We start from the raw sequence: 27,650 nt of genomic DNA on the forward strand, positions 1-27,650 counted from the left end.
TTAAGGACTTGGGCAGACAGTACCGTTTTTAGTGCATTCCTGCTGCTGGTAGCTACTAGAGTGTATGACTGTTTGATGGTTTACAGGAAAGCATGTGTGAAAGACTGAGCATCCGTTCTGTGGCTCTACCACCTTCTCCTTCTCTTCGCCACCCCCACTCTCTTGGGCGAGTGAGTGAGGGAAGGTTAGGTGAGTGGAGAGTGGTGGTAGATATTAGCTTCCCTGTTTCAGATTTCCGATTTACCTGAACTGGCACCCATCCTTTTTTTTTTTTTTTTTTTTTAAGATTTTTTATTTATTCATTTGACAGAGATAGAGACAGCCAGCGAGAGAGGGAACACAAGCAGGGGGAGTGGGAGAGGAAGAAGCAGGCTTCCAGCGGAGGAGCCTCATGTGGGGCTCGATCCCAGAACACCAGGATCACGCCCTGAGCCGAAGGCAGACGCCCCTGGCACCCATCCTTTATTACTATTTTCCTCCTTTCTCAGAAAAAGTGGTATACCTCTTTTTCTCAGACTAGTCCTACCTCTGATTTTTCTGTCAGCTATCCCCACCTTATTTATCCACAATGTGACTTTCTTCATACTTCTTTTCCTCACTTGACAGACATACTTGAGGCTCTCCATCCTAAAATAAAACAACCAAAGGATAAAAACTCTTTCTCTTGACTCCTCACCACCCTGCCCTCCTAGTTTCTTTAAGCTATTGCCCTATTTTCATCCTTCCCTATGTCACTGACTTTCCTGTATTGCATCTTACACTTCTTTGGCTCTTAAGAAGTCATTCTTTAATTACTTTCCTAAGTTTATCTAAAACTTGGTTGCTAAAACTGACTGATCATTTTTAATCTTCATTCTACTTAGTCTCTCTGTAGACTATACATTATGGCAATCTCCACTTCTTGAAACTTCCTTTCCTTGATTTCTAAATTATCAGTATTTCTTGGTTTTTCCTTCCATTTCTGGCTACCTTCACAGTCCTCAAAGACACTCCTTCTTCGCTTTCCTACTTTCTGGTTTTCCCAGGATGTCACCCTCAGGTCCTTTCAAGATCCGCTGTTGTCTTTGGATGATCTCATCCATCTCTGTAGCTTCGTCTACCACCTATAAGCTGTTGACTCCTGGATATATATCTCTAGTCTTGATTTTACTCTTGAGCTCAAGTATATTTCCGTTTGCTTTCTGGACATCATGGATATCCTATAGGTGTCTCAAAGCGTAACATGTCTCAAAGCTTAGCTTATTCATCCTCTTTTCTAAAACACCTTTGTTATGTGCTCCTCACCTATTAAAGGCATTATCTTTTACTGAATCTCCTATACTTCATATTAGGGTCTTCTCTTATCCTCCATACGTTTGTCGGGTCTTGTTTCTTCAAGTTAAGTGGATGCAGATTATCTGCATTTGCATCCCAGTTTTGCTACTACCAGCTGGCTAACTTTGACAGTGTATTTAACCTTTGTAGGTTTTGGTTTTTTCATGTGTGAAAAGGAGATACTAGTACACCTAGAGTTTTTATGGGATTTAAATGAGCTACTACATACAATGCTTAGCGTAGAGCCTGGCATGTAGTAAGTGCTCAATATATGTTAACTATAATTATTTTTAATTTAGCATTCAGTTCCACAAGCATTTTTGAATTCCAGGCACTGTGTTGGCACTGTAATTGCAAAGAAGAGTGAATGATATGGTCCCTTCTGAAGGACCTTGCTATTATTGGCGATACATTACAGGTGTAAATAATTTCATTATCACCTGGGACATGCTAAGATAAAGGTTAATCTCAGATTTATCATTTCAAATCTTGCTCTTATCACCTTAGTTCATCTGTCATCTGCCTCTCTCTGCTCCACCTTAGACTGCTATCTGACATCTTTTTAAAAGCAAATTTGATCTTGTCATTTTCTTGTCTAAAAACCTCCTTTGTTTCCAGAGTGTCAATAGATAAAACCTAAACTTGTTAGCATGATACTCAGTGGTAATTATAACCTTCATCCATATTTACCCTTCAACTCAATGTTTTTTTCTTCTCTAAGTACTCTGTGATTAGGCCACCCAAACTTGGAACTGATTTTCCGATTTGTCATGTGCTTTCACAGTGCCATATTTTTGTTACTGTTTTTAATATGAAGGCCTTTCCCTTGGCTCTCTTTGTGGCCAGTATCTCATTGCTAAAGACTTAAATCAGACATCACCTCTTTTCTGGAATCCTGTTACAATCTGTCAGGCAGAATTAGTTGCTTTCTTTCATGTCCCTGTAACTCTTGTGAATACCTCTGTTTATAATATTCTTTGGAGTTTTTATTCATGCTCCCCATCCAACTGTTTTTATCTGTCTTCCTATTTCCATTGATTACTTAGCAGAGTACTTAGTACTTTATCAGTATGGATGTACTTGAGTTATTTTTTTTTTTTTAAAGATTTTATTTATTTATTTGACAGAGATAGACAGCCAGCGAGAGAGGGAACACAAGCAGGGGGAGTGGGAGAGGAAGAAGCAGGCTCATAGCGGAGGAGCCTGACATGGGGCTCGATCCCATAACGCGGGGATCACTCCCTGAGCCGAAGCCAGATGCTTAACTGCTGTGCCACCCAGGCACCCCTGGATGTACTTGAGTTATTAATCAGTGAGTGAACCCTGCCTGCTGTTTAGGATTGGCCCTGCCCTTTATTAGAGGGCTGTCTCTTGTCTATAGGTTTCCTTAAGCCTAGTTGCTACCTTCCTTCAATTGTGAGTTAGTAATGGTCAGAGAGAGTATCTGGGTGGAAGGGAATGGTGTTAACATAACCCGAGGGCAAAGTGTGGGGCTGGTGCCAGGTCTCTGAGTTCCTTCAGTCTTTGTTGAGCTTAAAGAGGAAGGACAACTGAACCACACCTTTCCTCTGAAGTTTTTGTACTTGGGAGAGATAATAATGCTGAGGGGGTGAGGGGTGTGATGGAGAAGGAGCGATGGTCTAGGCCAGCAGCTGTTTTGGTACTTTTCCCCCTTTCTTTAGTGAGGACGTCATGTCATGTCGCTAAGAGTGAGTGTTAGATATATCTGGCGGGAGTGGGGTATATGTGTGTATATGGAAATTTGTCCCTGTGTTCTTTGCTGGAATGAAAATTGTTCTCCTGTTTTGTTTTGCTCTGATTTTCACCTCTTATGTGTGTATTCAGCTAGTTAAGGTCTGTTGGGTTATTTCCTACTGGGTGGGCTTCTAGGAAGGGACTGTGATTGGTAGAAAAAAAATTTCTTCCTCAGTAGTCCCAGGTGGCTGGAGTCAGATCAAGACTGGGTTTCTTTCTTTTTTTTTTTTTTCCCCCTTTTTTTTAAAGATTTTATTTTTTAAAGTAATCTCTACACCCAATGTGGACGTCCAGCTCACAACCCTTAGACGAAAAGTTGCATGCTCTATTGACCGAGCCAGCTAGGCACCCCAAGATTGGATTTCTTTTCTTTTCTTTTCTTTTCTTTTCTTTTCTTTTCTTTTCTTTTCTTTTTTTTCTTTTCTTTTCTTTTCTTTTTTCTTTTTTTTTAGATTTTATTTATTTATTTGAGTGAGAGAGAGCACGCATGTGAAGAGAGAGGTGCACAGGGAGAAGGGAGAGAGGTGCAGAGGGAGAGGGAGAAGTAGACTCCCCGCTGAGCAGGGAACCCAACGTGGGGCTCCTGGGATCATGACCTGAGCCGAAGGCAGGTGCTTAACCGACTCAGCCACCCAGGCACCTCAATTTGGGTTTCTTGATCATTCATTCATTTGTTTATTCATTCATTCATTCACTTAAGCATTTATACATTCAGCAAGTACTTACTGAGTCCCTAGGTATTGCTCTAGGTACTGGGGATAGAACAGTAAATAAAACAGATAAACCTAGCCCTCAGTGAGCTTGCATTCTGGTGGGGAAGCTAGACAAATAAATAAGCAAATACGTATCTTTAGGTAGTGAAACCTGTTAAGAAGAAACTAAGATTAGGAAGCTAGAGACTGAAGGTGGGAAGATGTGCTTTTAAGATAGAATTAAGTAAGGCCTCTCGAGGAGATGGCATTCAAGAAGAATGGAGTGATAGGAACAATGTGAAGATCAGGGGAAGAACACTCCAGGCAGAGAGAATAGAAAGTATTCAGGAAGGCCTGTGTGAGTAAAGTATGAGTGAGGAGGAGGATGGTAGGCAGTTAATACAGATTACATCATATAGTGCCCGAGAGGCCAAGGTAAGGGATTTGGGTTATTACTAGTGCGGCGGGAGATCATCGGAGGGTACTCAGCAGAGGAGAGACGTAACATAATTTAGGTTTTACAAATACTGCTCTGTGGCGCCTGGGTGTTAAGCATCGACTCTTGATCTCAGCTCAGGTCTTGATCTCACGGTCGTCAGTTCAAGCCCTGCGTTGGGCTCCACACTGAGCATGGAGCCTACTAACTAACTAAACTAAACTAAACTACCTGTCAGGGGAGGGGGGTGGGAGGCAACACTGGAAGCATGGAGACCAGATAGGAAGCTTTTGCAATAGTAAGACATGCTTTGAGGATATAGGTGATAAGGTCTGCTGATGAACTGGATATTGGAATTAAGGAAAAGAAGAAATAAGGATGATGCCCCAGTTTTAGGTCTGAACATGTAGGTGAATGTTGGTATCATTTCTTGAGATGGAGAAGGCTGGACGAGTAACAGGTGGGGTGGTAGAAATGAGTTCTAAACACATGTGTTTTAAGCACATTACATTTAAGGTGCTGTATGTGTGCAGTGTGCGTGGAATTTCAGTGGATTGGTGGCTCTGGGTTCTTCCTGTTGGGGAGTGGAGAGAGGCAAACTCCTGTTGATCTCTTCCTTTCTCTTTCTTTGAATTAGATTTGTCTCTGGGCTCACTGCTCCAGCCTGGTGTAGCTTTTGGCTCCATGGCCAGCTACTGGCTCCTGCAGACCGGATGAAGCAGACTAGAGACACAAGTGGAGAAAGCCTCCAGCTGGCAGATTCTCAGAGTGTGGCCCTCTGGCCACTGGCCCTGCCCAGCCTGCCTCATGGAGAGGATGAACTGGCTGAGCAGACTGGCCTCCCGTGGCCCTGGGCACCGTGCACCTCAGGGGGCCAGTCTGCAGACCCCTGTCATGGCTGACCCTGAGACCTGCCTCATGGTCTTCAAGAATCACTGGTCCCAGGTAGGAGATGCTATGCTAAATGGCCTGATCTGGCTTCCTGAGTCCTTCCAACCTTCTGTGATCTCTCACAATCCCACTTAGTCATCATATCATCTTAGATTCCTGCCGTCTTCTGTCTTGTTTCTCCAGGTGGTGCGAATCCTGGAGCGGCAAGGCCCTCGGGCAGCTCCTGGGGGTGCAGATGATCTCAGTGCTGTGCGCAACCACACTTACCAGATGTTGACACTGCTGGTAGAAGATCGTGCCGTTCCCTCAGCCCCCACAGCCCCTGGGCCCTTGCTGGAGTTCGCTCTGCGTGAGGACCTGCTAACCCGTGTGTTGGCATGGCAGCTTCAGTGGGATGAGCTTGGGGACGGGGTTGAGGAACGGCGAGCTGAGCAACTGAAGCTGTTTGAGATGCTAGTGAGCGAAGCCCGCCAGCCACTCTTGCGACATAGTCCAGTTCGTGAGGCTCTGCTGACCTTGCTGGATGCCTGTGGCCGCCCTGTGCCCAGTAGCCCAGTACTGGATGAAGGCCTGGTGCTACTTCTCAGCCAGCTGTGTGTGTGTCTGGCCCGGGAGCCTTCACTGCTTGAGTTCTTCCTACAGCCACCTCCTGAGCCTGGAGCTGCCCCCCGTCTTCTCCTCTTTTCTCGCCTCGTTCCCTTCGTCCATCGAGAGGGCACCCTGGGCCAGCAGGCTCGTGACGCCCTACTCCTGCTCATGGCTCTCTCAGCTGGGAGTCCCACTGTGGGCCGCTACATTGCAGATCACTCTTACTTCTGCCCGGTCAGCACCTCCTGGGATGGGGGGTGGGGTATGGTGTGTAGACACTTGACAGCACCTTGCTGTCTAGAAGATGTGGAGGGGCTATGTACGAGGTCCTCCTTTAGGTAGTAGCTCCCTAGGTTTGAAAGCAGTACTTGGAATTGGGGTGGGGATGAAACATGGGCCTAGGTGGATACTAAGGCTCTTCATGGGCCAGTGTCCCCAGGTGATGTCCTGGCACATTTAGTAATTAAATATCTGCTTTGGGAATAGCTCTTTCTTCTACTCCTGTCAAAACTCTGGGTTAATAACTCCCCTGCTCCCCTTTTTTTATATTGTCTGAGCTTTTGGTAACCTGTCCTTGGGGATGACCCCCAGGTGCTGGCCACAGGGCTGAGTGCCCTGTACTCCTCACTGCCCCGAAAGATTGAGGTTCCAGGGGATGACTGGCACTGCCTGCGACGGGAGGACTGGCTGGGCGTGCCAGCCCTTGCGCTGTTCATGAGTTCCCTAGAATTCTGCAATGCAGTCATTCAGGTGGGACTGGGGTTCCCAGGAGGTCTGGTCTTTGGTCATTCTGGGGAGATGAGGGGAAGGGGGCACAGTCCCTGGATTTCTGCTATTCTGCCATCTTGGTGGTAGGGTGCCTGCTTGTACCATTCTACTCCCTTCCAGACAGTGGCTACCTCACATTCCTCCTCCCTCTCTCTTGCACCCCTACAGGTGGCTCACCCTTTGGTGCAGAAGCAGCTAGTTGATTATATCCATAATGGGTTTCTGGTGCCTGTCATGGGCCCTGCCCTGCACAAGGTGAGAGTTATGGGTGGCAAGGCAGATTAGGGTATTAGGCTGAGGGGTGGTGACCTACATGCCAGGGCCAATGTGGGAGGCAGTGGGCTGGGTACTCCTCCCTTTTTCCCTGTCTGCTCCTGCTTCCTCCTTAGAACTCAGGGAAAATGACTCAGTATATGTGCTGGGAAGCCCTAAATTTCCAAACTTTCCCTTCCCTTCGTCCAGACCTCTGTGGAGGAGATGATCGCCAGTACCGCCTATCTGGAACTTTTCCTACGGAGTATCTCAGAGCCTGCTTTGCTCCGTACCTTCCTGCGATTTCTGCTGTTACACCGGCATGACACCCACACCATCCTTGACACCCTCGTTGCCCGTATTGGCAGCAACTCCCGGGTATGGCCCCTACCTCTGTCCTGGCTTACCTGGGTGAGCCATCTTCTCTCTCTGCCCTTTGTTCTGGGAGGGTGTTCCTGCCCTTCTTTGGCCTTTGTCTCCAGTAATCACTTCAAAGTTAGGTGGCATTTATTTTCCAGTATTAAACTTTTTGACCATTTTGGTCACAGACTTTAATCTACTCCCTTGCTTTTGTAATGTATGAATCTAGAGCACAGTTACTTTTTCTGGATAACTGACTGTTCATTATGACTAGAGGTTTTGCCATTGTGCTGTACTTATAGCATTGGCCTGAGGTTCTCTTTAGCTGTGGCCTGCTGTGGGTGATCCTGCTGCTACGGGTATGCTTAGCTTTTCTCCCCTTTGGATTGGCTGCATTTGAACTGCTATAACTCGGGGCAGCCATCCGCCCACCTACCTACTTAAACATTCCCTTTTCCTGAACGTTTATACTGAATGTTCACTACATGTCTTACTGTTTTCTTGCACTAAGGATAAATCGTAAACGGGATAGACGTGGTTGCTGACTTCATGGAGCTTCCTTTAGAGACACACAAACCCACTAATAAAATAATAGAAAATTGCGATCATTGTTATGAAAAAACTAAAAAACGAAACCAGAAAATAATAGGGTAGTCAGAACCTCTCTGAGGAGGTGACATTGAGCTAAGACCTAAAGGTCATGAGGGAGTTTGCCTATTGAAGAACAAGTAGAAGAAGAGTGGGCAGAGGGAGCAACATGTAAAGGATACGGGATGGGGGTGAGCTGAATGTATTTGAGGAAATGAAAGATCAGTATGAATGGAGGTGTAGTGAGCAAGGGGGAGAAGAAAATGAGATGAAAGTTGAGAGGTAGGTAAGATTCAGATCGTGCATGGCCTTGTAGACAAGGGTAGGAAGTTTGGATTTTTTTTTAAATTAATTTTTTTTTTAAAGTTCCATGATTTATTACTGGCGTATAATACCCAGTGCACCATGCAATATGTGCCCTCCTTAATACCCATCACCAGCATTTTAACCAGTAGAAATATGTATGAAATAGGAGTAAGTAGTTTCCAAGTAATAAAGACCCAAAGTCTTTATAGGGGAATAAAGCATTTGTTTGATCATGGATTTTATGGCATTTATTTGGCTCTGGAACCATTTTTATTTCCTTATTACAAATAATTGAAATTCCCTAGATCCTTGTGTTTAAAATAGAAGTTCTTGGATTACTAAAGGTTATGGAAAACTGTTCAAGGTAATTGAGATTCCTCGAGATACCTGTAGTCAGCCTTGTGGTAGGTGAGGTTTCGGGAGAGCTATGAATAACGGAAGGGTATAGAATAACTAAGGGTATATGAAGGGTATCTGAATAACTAAGGGTATGGATGAGATATTCCATACTGACTCTGATGAGACCAGTGTTTCTAAACCAGGTGCACACTTCAGAATTTGAAAACGGCAACAGCGACAACATATTCTAGGCTCTGCCGTAGCTCTCTTGAATTCTATCTAACACATAGGGCATGTGAATCTTTACAATATTCCAAAAAGTAATTGTGATACATGCCTGGATTAAGTATTTGGTAAAAATCAATAGGGAATAGGTGTTAAAGCTTTAATTTTATAAAGATACCCAAAAAGGTTTATTTGTCATTATGCCAAAGTTAAACCACGGTCTTACATCTGTTTGGTCTGATGACATGTCTTGTTCGTGTTTCGGGACCATTGATTTCCTTCTTGAGGTTGATTTTTTTTTCCTGTGCCAGGCTCTATCCATCTTGCTTTTTCCTTAATTTTATCCTCACTTCTTTAACTCTCTCTCATTGTCTTTAGTCTTTAGCATTTGTTTCTATTAGTCTTGTATTTGGTCCTCTGGTCTCAGGGGCCTTCATGTTCTTGGGCTATTTCTTTTTGGTTCCTGCTTCTTAGGAGGAGCCAGATCACTTCTGATTTCAGGATGCCCATGTTAAACATGCAATTGCTTTCCTTTCCATTGTTTGGCCTTTTTAGGCATAATTCTGTTGCCCTGACCTTGAACTTCTTTAAGCTTGTCTTTTGTGGCTTAAAGTGAATCATGCTAGCTTGTCTGTCTGCGTACCTGACTGTCTGTTTTAATTTCCTATTGCTGTCATAACAAATTGCCACAAACATAGTGGCTTAAAACAACACAAATTTATTATCTTGCAGTTCTGTACATTATACGTATTACATGAATCTCATCAGGCTAAAATCAAAATGTTTGGTGGGGCTGTGTTCTTTTCTAGTCTCTAGGAGTAGATCCATTTACTTGCTCAGTAGGATTGTTGGTAAAATTTGTTTCCTTGCAGTTGTAGGACTAAGATTCCCGTTTTCTTGCCAGCTGTCAGCAGAGGACCATTTCCAGATTCTGAGGCCAACTAAATTCCTTGGTTTGTGGCCCCCTTCCATCCTCAAAGCCATCAGTGATGGATCAAGTTTCTCTCATGCTTCAGATTTCTTTTCCTCCTCCTTTCTGACCCAGCTGGAAAAGGTTCTCTGTTTTTAAGGACTCATGTGATTTGATTGGGCCCATCTGGATAATACAGACTACTCTGCCCACCTTAGATTCCATAACCATAAGCATATCTGCAAAATACCTTTTGTCATGTAAGGTGAAGTACTTACAGGTTCTGGAGATTAGGACCTGGACATCTTCGTGGGGCCGTTTTTCTACTTACCACACAACCTTTCAGTGAATGTGACCTTGCTAGTTAATGGTCAGTTAAGGTAAATCTGAACATTTGTGCTGTCCAAAATGTGAACTGCTATCTCATCTCTTTCCCACTGCAGTTGACTTTTAATCCTCCTGCAGTCGTTTAGTAACAGATGAGCCCCTAAACTGGGCAGTGGTGCCCTGGCCTAAGACCCAGTAGTTGGTCTTCAGGGAGCTCCAGGTATACTTGCCATGAGAGAAGTAGAAAGAAAGTGCTGCGGGGATTCGGAAGAGTGAGGGAGTACTTACATATGTCTCTTCTCTTCCCCGTTCTTCGCCTAGCCACAGAAGAACCACCTTCTTATTTTCTAAAACAAATGGTTTCCTCTATTCTGGATCCACCTATTTTTTCCTTTTCCTGTCAGCTGTGCTTGAGCTTCTCTTTCTTCTACCTTCTGAGAGATACACCAGTGTTGGAGAGGTGACTCAGACTCCCTCTTCACAGCCCTGCCCACTTCCCAGCTGGGATTCTTCCAGGTTCCCTCTGGCTTCTTGTTGGTAGGCATTTAGTTACTGTGCTGCTATGGTCTCCGCTGACGGGGATTTACTCAGTTATATTGCTGTTCTTTCCTGGTAGTCATTCACTCAGTCCCAGTATTTCTTAGGGTCTCTCTTCATGGATACTCATTCCATTAAGTAGTGGTGGAGGCTCTTCTGACAGGTGTATATAGCCAGAGAGTCTGCTGACATGTGTGTGGTCTGTAGAAATACAGAATCTGACACGTTTCATTCCTGTCTGAACAGTGAAGTCTTGCCTATAAAGATCATACGAGCATTTATTTAATAATTGAATAATTATTGTGTGCCAGGCCCTGTGCACATTGTTACTCTCGGAGTGGTTGGTTGGGCCTGGGGCTGGGGGTTCCCATTTGGTAAACATCTTGGAGGGTAGAGAGCTCTTATGGTGACTCCCTCCCTCCTCCCCCACCTCCCCAGCTCTGCATGGTCTCTCTGAGTCTCTTCAGGACCCTACTGAACCTCAGTTGTGAGGATGTCCTGCTGCAGCTGGTTCTCAGGTACCTGTGGGGGCAGGGCTGAGGGATGGCTGATCCTGAACCCTCCAGGCCTTGTGCACTGATGGGCGATGGGTTGTATTGGGGTTGCTCATGCGTTTCCTCTTGGAGCCTGGCTTAGTCATGTAGTTCCGTTGGCTTGATGTTCTCCCAGGTCCTGTCCTTCCTGATCTATCCTGTGTCCTTTTTTTGCTGTCTTTTTCAGGTATCTTGTCCCATGTAACCATGTGATGCTGAGCCAGAAGCCAGCTGTACGTGATGTGGACCTTTATGGACGAGCGGCGGACAAGTTTCTCTCCCTAATCCCACGCTGTTGTCGGCATCGTGCCCCTAGCCCACCCCGTCCAGAGCATGCCTCATGGGCACGAGGTGGGCCTAGCAGAGAGGCAGGGAGAAGGGAGGACACCACGGGTATGGCCTGGGTTCTGGGGAGCCTAGCAAGAAGGTGGGGCTAGGGTTGGGGAGGGAGGTGGCCATGACTGGCGTTCCATCTTTGGGGAGGGTGATGAGGGGTCTTGCAGGGTGGATCCTTAACTCTCCCAACGAAATTTCGCTTCTGAGCAAAGCTGCTCCTCTTCATTCCAGTCCTGTATTGTTTCTATTTTCCATTGTTTCTTCAGTGTTGGGGGTGGTGAGAGGGGGTGGTGGATGCCAAAAAACTTAATTAGGAGGGTGTAGAATGAGCTGCCTGAATAGGTCACATGTCTTTGTTGCTTCGTTGCCTTCTCTATTAGTCTCCGTAGGTGTCTTATCCTTCCTCCTAGCCCTCTGTCTCTTTGATCCCTCTTATGTTTTTTCCCTCTGTAGGCCCTGGAAGCCCAAGTGTTGACTCCTCTTCTGTGGTGACAGTGCCCCGGCCCTCCACACCATCTCGTCTGGCCCTCTTCCTGCGACAGCAGAGTCTGGGTGGCTCGGAATCCCCAGTTCCAGCCCCTCGCTCACCAGGGCTTGCTGCATCCCCAGCCTCCAGCCCTGGCCGAAGGCCCAGCCCTGTGGAGGAGCCTGGTGAGCTGGAAGACAATTACCTGGAGTACCTGCGTGAGGCACGCCGTGGTGTGGACCGCTGTGTGCGAGCCTGCCGTACCTGGTCTGCCCCCTATGATGGCGAGCGGCCCCCTCCTGAGCCCAGTCCTGTTGGCTCCCGGACTAAGAAACGCAGCCTACTGCCTGAGGAGGACAGGGACAATGTGGGGGAAGGGGAGGAGGAAGAGCTGGGGAGTGGGGGGCTTGCTGGGAGTGCAGGTGAGGGCCCTGGCCTCCTGCCCCCTCCCCAGCTCAATGGGGTGCCAGGACCATGGCCTGAGGGGGCCAAGAAGGTTCGTCGGGTGCCTCAGGAGGGAGCTGGGGAACTGCCAGAGGGCACCTCCGAGGGCATGGCAGGACTAGAGGGCTTTGGGCAGGAGCTCCGGGAACTGGAGGTGGCATTGAGCAATGGGGGGGCTGGCTCAGAACCCCCGTTAGAGCCTCCACTACCTCTTGAGGAGGAGGAGGCTTATGAGAGCTTCACCTGTCCCCCTGAGCCCCCTGGCCCCTTCCTCAGCAGCCCTTTGCGGACTCTCAACCAGCTGCCAAGCCAGCCCTTCACTGGTAAGCTACTTAGCCTAGGCCTTCTCCTTTGTGTACTCTTTGCATGTCCTCAACATGTTTGTGCTAATATCTGAGACTTCTTGCCCATGTCATTTCTGTGTACTTGCCTCGCTCATCCATTTTGCTTGGGTCCCTTCCAGATACATACCACATTGTACTTATGTCTCTGTGTCTGTCTGTACGTCTTCCATGCTTGTGCTGGTTTGAGTATTGATTTATGTCTGAGCCTTGTACGTCTGTGTCCTATGTGCACGTTCCTCCTCTTCCCTAGTCTGGCCATTTCCTGGGATTGTGATCAGGGTGTTCTGTGCTCGATGTTTCCTGGTGAGTCACACAATATATCTGAACGATATATATGGAGGACATACGTGCTATCCTGTATGTGATGCTCCCGTAAGCCATGCCGTTCCATGCTGTTCCCATGTTTGTCTGGGTGTCGGGTCTCCTGTCAACTTTTCTGTGGCCCAGGATCAGTTCTTCTGGTATTCTTCCCCTACTCTGCCCTGGCCTCCTTTCTTCTCCCAGTGTCCTCAGATAAGGACTCAATTTCAGATTTTTCCTGTTCTCTGTCCTTGTACCTTGTTGGTTGCTATGACTACCCAGTAAGACTTTCTTCAAGTCTTATGGTTAGTAGTAAGGACTGAAGCAGATAGAGTGAAATATCTCTTTGAGGGCAAATGACAAAAGTGTGGCCCTGAGCTCCCCAGCTGAGTTCTTTTGGTCTTTCCAAAGACCTTGGAGCTAGACCTGACCTGAGTGGCTGGGCTAACTCCTCTTTGGTTTTGGTTTTTAAGAGCTAGCTCTACCATCCCAGCTCTTACCTGGTTCTTGTCCTTACTCCCCTTACTCTAGGGGGCAGAAAACCACCTCTGAGAAGCAGTGTAGTGCTTTGGACTAGACATACCTTGAATTAGTTTCCCTTCACGTCACTGATGCATTTAAACCACTTACTGTGATTTTGGTGCATTGGGAGAACTCAGCATATGGTAGCTTTTTACTAGGATTTTCATCTCTTGAGTGCACGGCAGATACAAGTTGACCAAGATATCCACCCATCTTCTGGTTGTTTGCAGTCAAGGTATCATGCCTTGATCAGTCCATGTCCTAATTGGGCCTGGGATATGCTGCCATCCTCCTTGCACAGCCCGAGGGTTGACAGCTCCCTGCTCTAGAGTCCTGACAACTCCCTCTTGCAGACTACAGAAAATGGCTTTCCATTTGTTTAGGCTTTGCTCCTTCCTGCTCAATACCACTAGAAGGTGGTATGCAGGTTTTACCACATTCTTGAAACATTAATTGAAGCTGTGTACCTTTTGTTCTTTGTAAACTCATCTGAGCTTTTTGAATTTTCTTTTGTAAGAGAGTCTCAGGAAATGAGAGAAACGGAAGGACAAAGTTATGGGGTATCTTAGAGACCCTGTTAAGCTGGGGTTGTTTGGAGCTAAGGCTAGTCATGCATCTGGAGTGGAGAATGTTCTAGGATCTTTTTGAGAATTCACTGTCCCTTTCCCTTCATTGTTCTCCTGTCTTAGTTCATAGTTCAGAATTCACTGTCTCTTTCCCTTCATTGTTCTCCTGTCTTAGTTCATAGTTCAGAATTCACTGTCTCTTTCCCTTCATTGTTCTCCTGTCTTAGTTCATAGTGCAGTTCTTAGGTATAATCCCTTTCCCTCACAGATCCCTGGTCAGACAGACTGTGATGGTTCTAGAGCCCTCATGCTTGGTGATCTGGCTCAGTTGAGGCCAGTTCTCCTGGTGATCATTCTAATTCCTTCTGTTATCCTCTCACCTAGCAAAGAGTCTGCCCTGAATCAGTTTTCTCTGGCTTTGAACTAAACTCTTTTTTTCTATAAATTCTCTTCTACCTTCTTTGTTCCTAGTTCCTGAACAGAGCTGATTTCTTCTTTGGGTTTCTAGAGATTTCTCCCCTATCTAGAAGTTGGCCTGTGTAGTCACTTTTGTCTTTGCTACAGTTCATTCTTGCTTTCCTCTGACCCAGGTGTAGTGTGTCTTCTGTGTAATCTGATTCTTCTTTTGGTCCCAATCACTTTTTTGCTTGTTCTTTCTTCTTTTTGCCCCTTGGGTGAAGCTTTTTAAAAAATTGAGAGATGTTACGTAGCTTATAGCTATTACTGAATACTTATAATTTGCTAGACCTTGGGTTAGCTGCTATTAAGAGTATCTTTTTGATCCTTTTAATAATTCTGTGAGGTGGGTATATTTTATTTTGCCAAGTAGGAGACTAATGCTTGGAGAATTTTGATTCATCCAGTAACTTAATTAGTAAAAGATAAAGCTGGAATTTGAAACCAGATCTGTCAGACTCCAGAGCCTATGATCTGGCTCTTCGTCTTAAGTGTGTGTAAAGCTGGCATCTGGACTCCTGTGGGTCCATCTGGTGTCTGCCATTTCATCTCATCCAGAGTAGGTGATCACAGGATGTTTAAACATACTCAGAGACTGACCTACAAATAATTTTCATCTAGTGGTGGTGGGGGGTCTCTTGGTTTTGGGAGGAATGAGTGCGATGTGCATTGTGTTCAGGCCTTGTATCCTTGTACCCACCCCTCCCAGGCCCCTTCATGGCTGTGCTCTTTGCCAAACTCGAGAACATGCTGCAGAACTCCGTCTATGTCAACTTCCTGCTGACGGGGCTGGTGGCCCAGCTGGCCTGTCACCCCCAGCCCCTGCTCCGCTCTTTCCTGCTCAACACCAACATGGTCTTCCAGCCCAGTGTCAAGTCCCTGCTGCAGGTGTGCGATGCATGCATGCATGGGTGCGTCCAGGCTCCGTGGTGGGCCAGGCCCGCAGCTGGAGTGGCCCTGGGGGGGCTGGGAACAGGCCCAGTGGGACTAGAAAGGACTGTCAGTCTAGAGCCACACAAAAATGTCATGAAGTTGTGCTTCATAGGTGCTGGGTTCTGTGAAGAATAAAATTGAGAGCTTTGCGGCCTCCCAGGAGGACTTCCCAGCACTGCTATCCAAAGCCAAGAAGTACCTCATTGCCCGTGGCAAGTTGGACTGGGCCGAGGGCCCTGCAGCAGGACCTGCCCCCCGCCGCTCCGATCCCCTAGGTGAGGCCTACCCCACCACTCCACCCCTCTCCCAATCTTCCCTAGACAGTTAATTAGCCCAAGTTAATTGAGCTCTTATTAAGGGTGAAGTCTTGTGCCATGAACTGAGGAGTTGCGGAAAAGTGAGTCTTGATGATTGTCGTCTGGCTCTAGTCAGGATAAAATACAGTTATGTCCACTAAGAGCCAAATCAGCAGCACCAGCAAAAACTGCTCTAGGAATTGAGGATAGGCAAGGGGACAGAGAGTAGTCTCCAGGTTGAGGTATTGTTCCAGCTTGGGAAAGGGCATGGTATTTGACATGGTCCTTGAGAGATAGTTAGGACTTGGGTAGGCAAAGGAGTGGGATGGCTTTGTTCTTTTGTCCAGGGGACTGCACGAACTATTTAGTTGGAGCAGGGGATTTAGAAGGTGGTGGAATCATTGGTAGTAAGACTAGAAAGATTTGGTCTGAGCAGTAGGTGCTCAGATTAGAAGTTGGGCTGGGTAGAAGTTTTGATATTTTAGGCAGTGAGAACCCGTTGGAGGTTCTTAGATATGAGTGTAGAGGGATAACCATGTTAGTTCATGTGCTAGGTGAATGGGAGCCAGGAAAAAGTACCATATAGCTGTGACCAGCAAGGCTTGAATTAGAATAGAAGAAACAGGAAGAATTGGGTAAGGTACAAATGGGAAGGAAGTATTGGCAGAGCTTGATGAATGATTGTGGGGTACAAGGAGGAAGGAAGAGTTAAATATGAGCATGCAGCTTTAAATCTAGATCTTCCATCAGCAAGTGTCTGAGTACTTGCCGTATGTGCTGGCCATTGTCTTTGGTACAAGGGACTCAGGAAGGTGCAAGATGAGACTTCTGCTTTATAAGAGCTGACAATCAGTCTACAGAGTGACTAGAGAAGTGTCATAAGTGAGAAAGCAAGGTCCCAGAGGTGGTGGATGTAGTGGGATCCAGTGCACCAGGACAGGATTAACTTGATGGGAAAAGGTTTTTTTCCCCCCTCTTTGAGGCAAATGAGGATAGATCAAAGGAGGAAGTGGTATGTATCCATGGAGTTGCGAGGTGCAGAGGGTGAGGTCAGGAATTGAAGTCCTTTATTTGCTAATCAAAGTAGGAGGCAAAATAATATGCTAAGAGCAAGAGAGCAGGGGTCAGATGGAGGATCTTGAGATATGTGGGTTGGGAAGACAGTACCAGAATGGTTACAGCTGCAAAAACCCAGCTGATGTTCTTTAGCATGATCTCCTCATGGTACAGCACTGTGAATGTGTCTTATTTCCATAGATCAAAGGAGGAAGTGGTATGTATCCATGGAGTTGCGAGGTGCAGAGGGTGAGGTACTTTGTTCACTGTGGTACTTTGTTCACTGTGGAGGTAAATGAGAGTCCCGAGCCCTTGAGCTCACAGATTACTGTGTGAGATAAAAGATCTATACACAAGTTATTACAATACAGTGTGATAAAGGTGGTGAAATGGGAAGTCAGTGGATGGCAGATCAGAGGAGGTTTCTCAGAGGGATGGGGGTAATGAGATTAGGCCAAGGATGTAAACAGCAGGGAGAGTAAAATCGAGGTAGAGGGGGCTACAGAAGCATGAAAAGATCCTGGAAGGTTTCAGGAAGAACAGATAGGTGTGGGTGCAAAAGCAGGGGAAGGTATAAAGAGTTTGGAGAAAGGGTTGGAGGGGGCATGTGAGCCTGGTTGTGAAGGGTTCTGAATGCGATATTTAGTAGATCTGTGTGGCGTATTTCTGTAGCCAGTGTTTGAGATAGAGAATGGGAACTGTAGCATGGTCTAGAGACTAGATCCCTAGAGTCTAGGCCCTACATATTGGGCAAAGATCCAGAACCAGTAATCTAGGAAGAAAATCAGAGAGAGGGCAATATTTTAAATGGTTCGTTTGAGTCTAAGCTGAGGTGAAGTTGTCTAAGCTGGTGTGAAGTAGGAGGATGGCTTTGGTGGGTATAGGAGAGGGTCTGGTGGTAGGTGAAGTGGTGGCACAGGAGAACAGATTTTGGAAGGGTAGTAGAGTATGAGACAAGTGGTAAAGCCCCTGAACTGTGACTGCATATATAGCCCTGTTGGTATGGAAGGAGCAGAGGATGTGGGTCATGTGTTTTGGACAGGCAGAGGGAATGTAGAAGTGGTTGGCGTTTAGTGATGGTAGAGTAGCGACTGGAAAGGGAGGAGTAGTAAGAGAGTTCCTCCAGGTGAGAGGGTGTGGAGAAGGGGTCTTGGTTGGGAATGAAGTGGCTGAAGTGTTGACTGACTGAGAAGACTGAGGGTGATGGTTGACTGGGTGGGGAGGCTGGGTAGAGGGAAGAAGGCTGGGCAGGTAGCATTTTGGTTTTCGAGTCCTAGTTGAGGCGCCCATGAACTCAGGGAGGGGGGCATCTCTCTCAGACCGAGAGAGAGTGCCTGACTCCAGCACCTTCACAATCCCCAATATACCCATTTATTCCCAGTGAAGAGCCGGAGGCCGTCCTTGGGGGAGTTGCTCCTGCGGCATGCACACAGTCCAACCAGGGCCCGGCAGGCGGCACAGTTGGTTCTTCAGCCTGGGAGAGACGGCGCAGGACTTGGCCTAGGTGGGGGCTCCCCTGGGGCTTCAACTCCGGTTCTGCCCCCTCGGGGTGGGGCCCCTGAGCGCCAAGGTGAGGCTCTGCGAGTCAAGAATGCGGTCTACTGTGCAGTCATTTTCCCTGAGTTTCTCAAGGAGTTGGCTGCCATCTCCCAGGCCCATGCTGTCACCTCACCTTTCTTGTTGGATACTTCAGAGGAGGGATCTGGCCTTCCTGTCTCAGGCTTCGGGCCCCTCAATCCTTAACTTTCTTCCGTGGACAATCAGGGCCTCGAATGGCCTGGGCTGGGGCCGGGGTGTAGGCTCCTTTTTATGTTTGGAGGCAGTGGCAAGAGGACTTTTTAATTTATTTCCAATGAATGTTTTATGGAGAACTTGTTGCAATATGTATAAAAGGGAAATCTCTATTCTGTGCTCATTCTTCTTTCCCACCCTTTTTTCTGGGGCTATGGCCCCAGGAAGGTTGTACATAAATGGGGAGGTCAGGGGTACTTTCTCTCTGGTGAGGACATTGGTGCCGAGGTTTCAGGGTGCTTCTTATGCCCTTAAAAGAGTGAGGGGGTCATGGAGCCTAGGGAAAAAAGTAGGGACTGTCCTCCAGCCCCCAGAAGAAAGAAGCAGCATGGTCCCAGGATGGTTTTGGGGAGCAGCAGCTGATGTTTATTGGGGACCAGTATCCCTATGCCAGATCTTGGGGGCCTCGCCCCCGGAATCTCTCGCTTCAGCTTCATTCGTCGCTGTCGAACTCTGAGGACAGACCCTGCAGCAGGGGCAGGGACATGGAGTGCCGGTCGGGATCCCCGGGGCCCCCACCCTGGACTCCTGGTGGGGGGCTGCGGGGGCTGAAGAGCCAGTTCTCTGCCAGGGTTGGGGATAGTCACAGCTTGACTCATGCCCTGGTCTTTCTGCCTCCCTGGTCCCTCCCTGGCCCTCTGTGCTGTGCCCACCCCCTCACCAGGACCATGCTTCCACCTCATTGCCCCTGGCTCCCTCTCCATCTCCCCCACCGGGATCCAGTGTGGAGTTAGGGGCGCTCCACACATTCCTGGGCACACATTCCTATATTCCCCATGCCCTCTCCCCTCTACCCGATCCCATCCCTCAGCTTCATATCCCTTAGCAATACCTGACAACATCTGGGGCCCCCTGCGGAAGGGGTTTCGGCCTTTATAGGAGAATCTGGTGGGTCTGCCCTCTGGCCCTTCCTGAGGAGGTGGTGTAGGTGGGGCTGGGACAGGTGGAGGCACAGCAGCAGCTTCAGGGGTATCTGCAGCAACTGATGTGGGGGCCAGAGGTGGCATGATGCCAAGGTTGGATCTGACCCAGTTGGCACCATGGGGCAGTGGATCTTTGGTCAGAGGCTTCTGTGGTCCCAGCACTCCTTTGGGCTGCAGTGAAAACTTGAGGCAGGAGAAGGCAACAGGCAGTGACCGTTGTAACCGGAGCAGCTGGGGCTCTCGGGCTGTAGGTAACAGCCCCAGCTGCAGCCAGGAACAGGAGAAGACCTGGTAGATGACATAGATGCTGTGGGTGCTTCGGAGCCAGGGAAGATTTTGCTGTAGGCTCACTTGCCCTGGCGGCAGCAGCAGGAAGGCCACCTTCTTGCGTAGGCCACCCATGTGCAGGCGGATCCGGCAGGGCTGCCCATCCAACAGTCGCATTTCTTCATAGGCTATCTCTGCTCGGCCGTTTGGTGAGTATTCCCGAGTGCAGTGGGCAAAGGCACCCTCAGACCCTGCCTGCTCCAGGAGGTTTGGTAGTGGCCCCACTGGTTGTAGTGCCCGCCGACCCTGCCGACCTGGGAAAGCCAGGCGGGTGTGGGCTGGGCGGGACTGCTTCACTAGCACACCCAGTAGGTCATAGCAGGCTGCATCCGACAGGAAAGGTACTGCCACTACATTGGGACCAAAGCGCTCCTCGATAACCTGCAGATGGCGTTTACAGGTCAGGGACTGAATTAGGGTCAGGAGTTACCTGGTAGCCTACTCTAGATTGACCCTCCCATTGTTTACTGCGCAATTACATCTCCACAACGTGCTCAGGCTTTTATGCTTCCTGTTTATTTCCTAGTTCTGTCCTGTAGCAAAACCTTGAATATCTACTATGTGCCAGACCCTGCGGGATACTGGGAATTAAAAGCATGAGACTTTGACCTTATCTTATTATAGCTCAGTCTAATGGAGGAGACAGAGATGTAGACAGTAGTCAGCTAAGTAAAATAATAGAGAGCAAGGTGTGAAGGAGACCAGAAGTGGTTTAACAGCTTTTGTCTTTGATAGAAGAGGATCAGAGGAAGTTTCTAGGTAGTAATACTTGAGTTTTGAAGGAATTAGCTAGATAGGAGGATGGTCAATCCAGGGAGAGGATACAGCCAGATAAAAAACCTGAACTTACAAACTAAGAAGGGCACATTTAGGAACACATAATTTCATAGTACTTAAACACAGGGTCTGAAGAGGGACAGGCACACAGGAACTAGACTATGAAAGATCTTGAGTGTGCTAAGTGACAGGAATTTGATCCTGAGGGCAATAGAAAGCCATTTGAAGGGCTCTGGGTGAGAGGGACAAGATCCAAAAGGTGCTTTAGAAAGTTAATTTTGAATAGCAAGACAAAATAAGGAGAGAGAAAGATCAGTTAAGAGTAGTGTATTACTGCAAACAAAATATGGTGAGGCCTTCAACTAAAATAATGGGGGAAGATCTTTAGGTTATAGAATTAGTAGAACTTGGTCAGTTAAGGACTGTGGGAAAAGGAATTGAGAAAGATTAGTCTTAGGTGATTGGTTAGTTGGGTGATGTCATTCACTACAATGAATACACAGAGATAGGTTTGGAATGAACATTCTTCAACATCTACCCTGGCTACAGGGAGTAGTTCTTTAGGGATTTGAGGCCTCATCTTTGTAATGCTCGTCCCAATATGCTTTTTTGGATTCTGGTACCTCTTGGTTTTGTCCTTGTCTTGGCTTTTTTGGTTTGGTAATCTAGTTCTGGAAAGTTTAACTTCATGACCACCTGGGAAACCTTGTAAGATACTCTCCAGTAATGGTACATAGGTATGATCTCGACTCATCAAAGATACTGCTGGCCGAGACTTCTGGCTCTGTGTTCTCCTAGGGAGTACATAAAATTCCCTCTTTGGGTCCCTTTCCTGTTTGAGACCTATTCTGAAAATGCTCTGTTCTACTCCCCTTCCTCAGCCCTCAGTTCCCAAATGTCTGTTTCCCTACTGCTGGCATTGCCCACTTTGCTGGTCTTCTGGTAGAATTCATCAATGATCCCTTAAGGTCAGTCTGTGTTTTTGCTACATAGAGCTCTTTTGGAAGTGCTGCCCCATAGCATAAGAGGAGGGTAGCTGCCTGATCGAGTTGTGTCTGCACTTAAAACAAGCTGAAGTAGCTTGAAGATTACTATCTTTTGTCACCTAGCCAAGGAAATAAATGCTGCTCTTTCTTAATGTGCATGGAAGAATTTCCCATCATTCCTCTCTTGTGCTTCATTGAGACACGGAATACTTTCTTTCTGGTAGGGGCATCAAGCTGAAGAACAAGGCTCTGAGAAGGTCCATTCCCAGAGGTGACAGCAGAGCACTGGTGGGTTGGCATTTTTGTATAGAATGCTTTGTCCCATGACAAAGAAAGCATAGTCACCAAGTATAACTTCAGAATCCTACCCCAGCTGCTCCTTTGGTCTCTAGAATCCTATAAAAATAAGTCCAATAGGAATGTCCCCAGGAGGTATCTCTCTAATAGGATTTTGACAAATACCTGGTCCTACGGTCCAAGTGTCTGCTAAAAGGTGAATCCCTGATTTAGCTGGAGGCTTTATCCCAGAATATAGACATGAATTTGCCTTGGGGGCGGGGGTGATTATTAGGCCTTCTTTCTTACCCTTGAGGCCGCCAGTAGTTATCCTAAAACAGGGAAAATAAGATTTCTATGCTAGGGTGACTATTCTTGGTAGAGTCACCATTTGAGACCACTGCTTGTTGTTCCCAGTGCAGTTTTATTTCTGGGTGAGAGTTCTGTGGAACATAGAGGCCTGCAAATTTAGATCTCCCAGGGGCAGCCTGGGAAAGCGAGGGTGGAAGGCTATCTTCCTGGATGTACCTTGGCTGGTTTGAGTTCTGAATGAGGAGCTCCTGAGCCACATTCTGGTTATCTGTATGTTCTATGAAGTGCTCAGTAAACTCTTAGCAGTCTGGAGAGAGGAAACCAGGTCACTCAAAGCTGTCCTGCTCCTTGAATTTGCCATACACCACCAGTGATTTACCCCGAAACTCTGCCTCGCCTTTCCTGACAATTTTCCATTTAAATAGGGAATTTTTCTGATGCTGATAGTGTAGCTTTCTGCTAGTTGGTGATCACATTTACTTTCATCCTAATGAAATGCTTGATCTTGTCCAGACCAACCTTTACACTGCTGAAGCCAGGTACTTTGATACTTGGGAGGGCCTCAACTGTCCTGTTTCTATTTCCCTGGGAAGCTGACCTTTGTGGTGAGCCGCTGCTCCATTTCACGTGGGAGCCACATACTATTAAGGCTGCTTTGAGTCTGGCAGGCACTACTTTAAGATGGTTGTTTTAAACTTGGTGGGCTGCCTTCTACGAGTGCTTGAAATTCACTGTCCTTCAGATTACATAACTGGAACCTGATCCCCAAATTCTCCAAATTCAGAAATTGTAGCCATCTAGATTTGGTGGGATTTGTTGGGTACCTGCACCTCAGATACAGCTGACATCTGCCTGCTCCTGGAGATCTACATGTTTTGCTCAAAACCCGACTTTCCCATTCTGTGAAAGTTAAAGGTGGAGGAGGTATTTATGAAGAGGTTGAAGTTCCTTTAGAAAGTTTAAAAGGCCCTTCGTGATCGGCCCCTCTACCTCTTTGACCTCATTTTCACTACTGTTCATTTGAACTCTGCTCTAGAGGACTATTTGCAGTTCACAAATACGCATTTTTCTTTTTCCTCTCCTGGCTTTTGCATATGCTCTACCTTTAATTAGGACACCTTTCACTTACCTGCCCACCCTCCCACCTGCTTATTAACTCATTTAGGTGTTTATTAAGCACCATTTATGAGTCAGGAATTCCTTTTCCCTCTACATGAGAATAATTTCTACTTGCCTAGCTAGAATGTCACTCTCTCCGGGAAGCCTTCCTGACCTCCTGAGTCCTACCCTGACTTAGCACTTGTTTCTGTTCTCATCGATTCCTGTTGCCTTTTAAGGAACCTCTTACTGTTTTTCCAACTGGGGTGAAATTAGACAGTGTATGCAAAGCACTTAGTGCGGTGTCTGGCATGTGAGCAAGCACTAAGTAAATATTATTTGTTAATTGTCTTCAGGCTTCCCACCCCTTCCTACTCAGAAGTTGTTCAGACCCATCTCGGTCACACTTTGTTACTTTCTTTTTAGCCCTCTTACTTTATCCTTGATGAGGGTCCAGATGGCATCAGCTTCATCCAGTGTCAGCAGGTGGGGGGTACCAACCAACATGGTGGGGTATGGGAGGGGTTAGGCAGGGCAGTGGCTGCTGCAGGAACCCCAAGCTGCCCAGGGAGGTGAGGCCCCAGGCCTTAGGCTTTGACCTACTATAGTGTGAGGTCATAGAGGTCCTGTAGATAATGGGGCCTTGGGAGGGGAGAGGGCAGTCACTTTACTAGCTTCACTATATCCACAGCCTGAGTCCATACCCTCGAGTCACTTACCCATTCTGCTCCTTAGGGGAGAAGAATGCAGGTGTGTTTGGGTGCATTTGTGTGTCTGTGTGTGCTTGCGTAAGTGCATGTGTGCGTGTGTATGCGTGTATTTCTTGTTCTGAGTTCTTTAAAGAAGCAGAATCAGGCTTGCCCCTTCAGCCTCCTGAAGCAGTTTGCTGTGTTATCAGCTGCAGATGACTTCTTTGTGAGGTTAGATAGGGGTCCTGAAGGACAGGGGAGAAGTATAAATCAGGATTTAGACTGAGAACCAAGGAGTAGTTCTCAACCTTGGTCATACTTTGGAATTACCTAGGAGCTTTAAAAACTATAGATACCTGGATCCTGCCCCTAGGGATTCAGATGTAATTGGTCTGGAGTGTGCCTAGGCATCAGGATTTCTAAAAGCTCCTCAGGCAATCCTGATGTGCAGCCTAGCTTGAAACCCATTATTAATGAGTGGGTTACAGTTGCAGTATAAACCAGGTGTGTGTGTAGGAGGGTGCCATATGAGTGGTGACAATGTGGAGGATAAGAATCTAATTGGGATAATGTTGCCTTAGTAACTGGAGAGGACTTTCAGGAAGCCAGAATTACCCAGGTAAATTTGCGGAAAATTTTTTTCATGTGCCACTCCCTGTCCTAGGCTGATCTGTGTCTAGCTGTCACTCTCCTACTTCAGCCCCAATCTATGTGTGATTTCCCCTTGTGTCTCTGTCCAGAGATCTCAACCTGGTGTTTGCTGGAGAAGAGTGGTTTCTCTTGGAGAAGAAACACTCTGGAGAGCCTTTCTAGTAGCTACTGTCCCACTCTGCCTCTTATCTGTCCAGAGTCTTCTCTTGAGTCCCTCTGGAGAGTCTCCTGCATGCCTAGGAAGACCACTTCTGTATGGGGGGCATCCTTTCCTATCCTGGCCCAGCATGTAGGACTGTGCCATGACGTTGGCCATTGTCTGAGCTGGCTGAAGTGGTATGAGTATGAGGCACAGGGAATGGTCCTACATGTTGTAACTGGCCTCAGGGGAGGGTAGGTTTCTCTAGACAGAGCTAACCTGTGTGGGTGCTAGGTGTTTACACAAAGATTTGACAGTGGGCATGGAGGAGAGGAACTGATATCAAATATTTGTTGAAGTATGTTAGTGGCTGTGCCAAATAATTCGAATCCATTATCCTGGTTAATCCTTCAAGCAACCTCTTGAACTATTATTTCGTTATTTTAGAAGTGAATTAACAGGCTTGGAGAGGTTAAGTAGATTAGTGCAAGGGATACAGTGAGTTAATGGAGGATCTGGGATTCAAATCCAAGTCAGCCTGATTCCAGCTTTTAAATTAAAATTTGAATGGTAGTTCTTTTTGGTGAAGGAAGAAATTGCCATATCTCTTCTGTTCTCCTGAGTGTATGGTGGGAGGGCACTTGCTCAGTGGATGTGCAAAGTCGTGTAGTGAAAAGGAAGCGGGCAAGAGAAGAGAATCCCTGCACTAGACCAGACCAGAAACCCCAAGCTTCTTGTCAGGGCAGGCAAAAGATTTCTTCCTCCAGTGCCCTCCTAGCCCTACCCCAGGAGAGGTCATCTGGTATAGTACAGTTGGCACCTCTGTTCCCTCCAGAAAGGAATCCTGAGGGAGGTAGACAGCAGTGGGGGAGAGACACATACACCAGGACAAGGGACACAGACGTGGGGCAGAAGAGACAGTGCAAGGAGGCAGAAGTGCAGAGGTACAGAGACGAGAGTCACTGATAAACACAGGCAGCGGATGATGTACATCCATATCCTGAGGGGGTTCCAGAATGAGAAGGGGGTGAATAGGGTAGGGACAGGGATGATGGGCTGTTGGTGAAATGTGAAGAGGCTCTCTTTCAGATTTTCACTGAGGGGGCTAAGAGGGGGAAATTGGGTCTAGATGAACTCCTCAGCCAGAAGCCGTATCTTCGTCTCTTTTGCTGATGATCGTGATTCTTCAAGCTCCCTGCATTCCACACTGCCGTAGTCTGACATTACATGAGACACTCTTTCCCTTTGGCTCGTAGAGGCTGAGACTGAAAGTTACTGAAGGAAAACAAATGACAACTGAGTTCTGGATGGGGTTGATGAGCCTAAGGGCCGGGCTGTTTGGGCCATAGCCTGCTCATGGGGTTGCCTCCAGTGTGGCACATTCTGGGGTTTCTCTGGGCACAGATCATCTGCAACATATCTGAGTGGTGACTGGACTGGAGAGCATGAGAGGAACAAACTGGCAGGGGCTGGTAATTTAGGGAACGTGGGGTTCTCTGTAAGAACCTCCAGGATGGTATAGAGTAGTGTTGATAGCAGAGCCTTTGGAGGGATAAAGAGCCCTAACCAGTCTCTTCACTTCTCTCAGGCTACAGGGATAACTGGGCAAGTCTCTAATCCCTTATTTGAAACTTTTAGGGATAGATGTGTTTTAGATGTCAGAAGTTTAGAAAGGGAATATAGTGCCTTTATCATATATAAAGGAGTACCCCAGTGAGGTTTAGGGCAGTGCCCTGTAATCAAACACATCAATATTTCTGAAGCTCTATGTATGATTATTCACACCAAGTGAGGTAAATAAATGCTATAAATACCCTCGTGATGTTTCAGGTCAGGTTTTGGACCAAAGTTATTAAAAACAAACAAACAAACTTGTTTCTTCAGAGATTTTTTTTTTTTTTTTTAATTTTGGAATTGTGGATAAGGGATTATGGGATTACTCTCAGGTTGTTGTGAGGAGTAAGGGAGTGCTGGTAGTCTTCTAAACACATCACATGGTAGGTGTGTGATCTCAGTCCAAAACAAAATACTAATGTCCAAGGGGGTGGGTCTTTGGCTTGAAGAAAGAAGGTTCTTGCAATGAACAATGCACAACTTGAATCAGCTGCCTTGGGGAGCTGTGCACAACCAGGGAATGAAGGTGCCTTAGACAAGAGGTTTCCTGTAGTGGGAAGGTGACAGAATTCATTGCTTATGAACATTGACTGCATAGGATTTCCCTTTTCATGTATCGGAGGGGAAAGGCAAAAAATGTGCGTGTGTGTGACACAGGGCGTCACATACACATTTCTTTATAATAATGTTGTAATAAATATCTTACTGCACACATCTTTGTTTACATCTCTAATTATTTTGTCAGAATAGATTTATTGAAGAGGGATACCTAAGAGGATATAGACATCTTAAAGACTCATGACCAATTAGGATCAGGATTTTGTCACAATTATCCACAAAATCATTGCCTGTGGAGTTTTTAAGCTCAGAACCTCATGAAAAAGATTAGCTTGAGAATGAGTGAGTCCACCCTCGAGGACAACAGATCTCCTCAGTGTGACAACACCTCTGAAAATCATGCAGAGCTTCTGCACTATCTCTTCACCTCCTTGTTAATGAGGACCTGGTAAGACCCCATGTGGCCCTGGAGAGGATATCACCTGCTTTTTCAGATCTGCAGCCTCCTCTGCTGTGTGGAGTCCCATGGTGTTCGGTCCGGCTATCTGTGCTGAGTAATCAGCATTGCACTTGCCTTTAGGTCTTCATGGCTGGCTCCAGTACCTGCGGTTGTGATAGTTTTTCCAGAGAGCTTGGGTCTACCTGTGCAGCCTGCAGCTTTCTCTGACCTTATAATGGTGAATCCCTGCCTTTTGCCTGAGATGATGGTTATTCTCGGCTCCATGCTGGGGTGAAAGATCTTTTGCGCAATAGCTGGAAGTCAGTCCCCTGTTGGGCAACACTACAACACTTCCTGTGTAATATCTCTATTCTCTGCTAGCCACAGCAGTGTGAAATATGCCTATTTAATCCTATTGCACCAACGTCACGTGCTTCTGGTGATGCTGACCGGGACAAATGGGGGTGCTGATGTAGATTTTATTTGGGAATTCAACGTTCTTGGCTGAGGATGCAGAAAAGAGCAAATTG

The 27,650-nt window shown here is 46.9% G+C and overlaps 2 protein-coding genes across 14 annotated transcripts in view; one reads left to right on the forward strand and one right to left on the reverse strand.

Annotated features, from left to right (window-relative positions):
• FHIP1B (FHF complex subunit HOOK interacting protein 1B) overlaps window positions 1-26,837 on the forward strand; it is a 162,974-nt gene extending 136,137 nt beyond the window's left edge. For 7 of the 13 annotated variants that reach the window (XM_087868080.1, XM_087868081.1, XM_087868079.1 and 4 more), the window contains 11 exons: window positions 4,835-5,142; window positions 5,272-5,910; window positions 6,268-6,426; window positions 6,613-6,699; window positions 6,907-7,107; window positions 10,727-10,806; window positions 11,009-11,214; window positions 11,611-12,390; window positions 14,965-15,143; window positions 15,301-15,463; window positions 17,922-26,837. In XM_087868080.1, coding sequence (XP_087724206.1) covers window positions 5,005-5,142; window positions 5,272-5,910; window positions 6,268-6,426; window positions 6,613-6,699; window positions 6,907-7,107; window positions 10,727-10,806; window positions 11,009-11,214; window positions 11,611-12,390; window positions 14,965-15,143; window positions 15,301-15,463; window positions 17,922-18,283 — 2,994 coding nt within the window. In that variant the 5' untranslated portion in view covers window positions 4,835-5,004 and the 3' untranslated portion in view covers window positions 18,284-26,837. Of the gene's footprint in view, window positions 1-4,834; window positions 5,143-5,271; window positions 5,911-6,267; window positions 6,427-6,612; window positions 6,700-6,906; window positions 7,108-10,726; window positions 10,807-11,008; window positions 11,215-11,610; window positions 12,391-14,964; window positions 15,167-15,300; window positions 15,464-17,921 lie in introns of those variants that run through there. The other 6 variants (XM_087868089.1, XM_087868086.1, XM_087868085.1 and 3 more) reach the window with 6 other exon arrangements.
• On the reverse strand, window positions 18,765-23,537 carry C16H11orf42 (chromosome 16 C11orf42 homolog). The gene is made up of 3 exons (XM_045783008.2): window positions 23,466-23,537; window positions 19,164-19,962; window positions 18,765-18,895 (listed from the first exon to the last, which is right to left on the reverse strand). The coding sequence occupies exons 1-3, from the start codon at window positions 23,535-23,537 to the stop codon at window positions 18,765-18,767; spliced, it is 1,002 nt and encodes a 333-aa protein (XP_045638964.2).
• Window positions 26,838-27,650: the final 813 nt, after the last annotated feature.

The sequence above is a fragment of the Ursus americanus genome, chromosome 16, assembly GCF_024610735.1.
Source record: "Ursus americanus isolate L20-20 chromosome 16, mUrsAme1.1.p, whole genome shotgun sequence".
Taxonomy (NCBI): Eukaryota; Metazoa; Chordata; class Mammalia; order Carnivora; family Ursidae; genus Ursus; species Ursus americanus.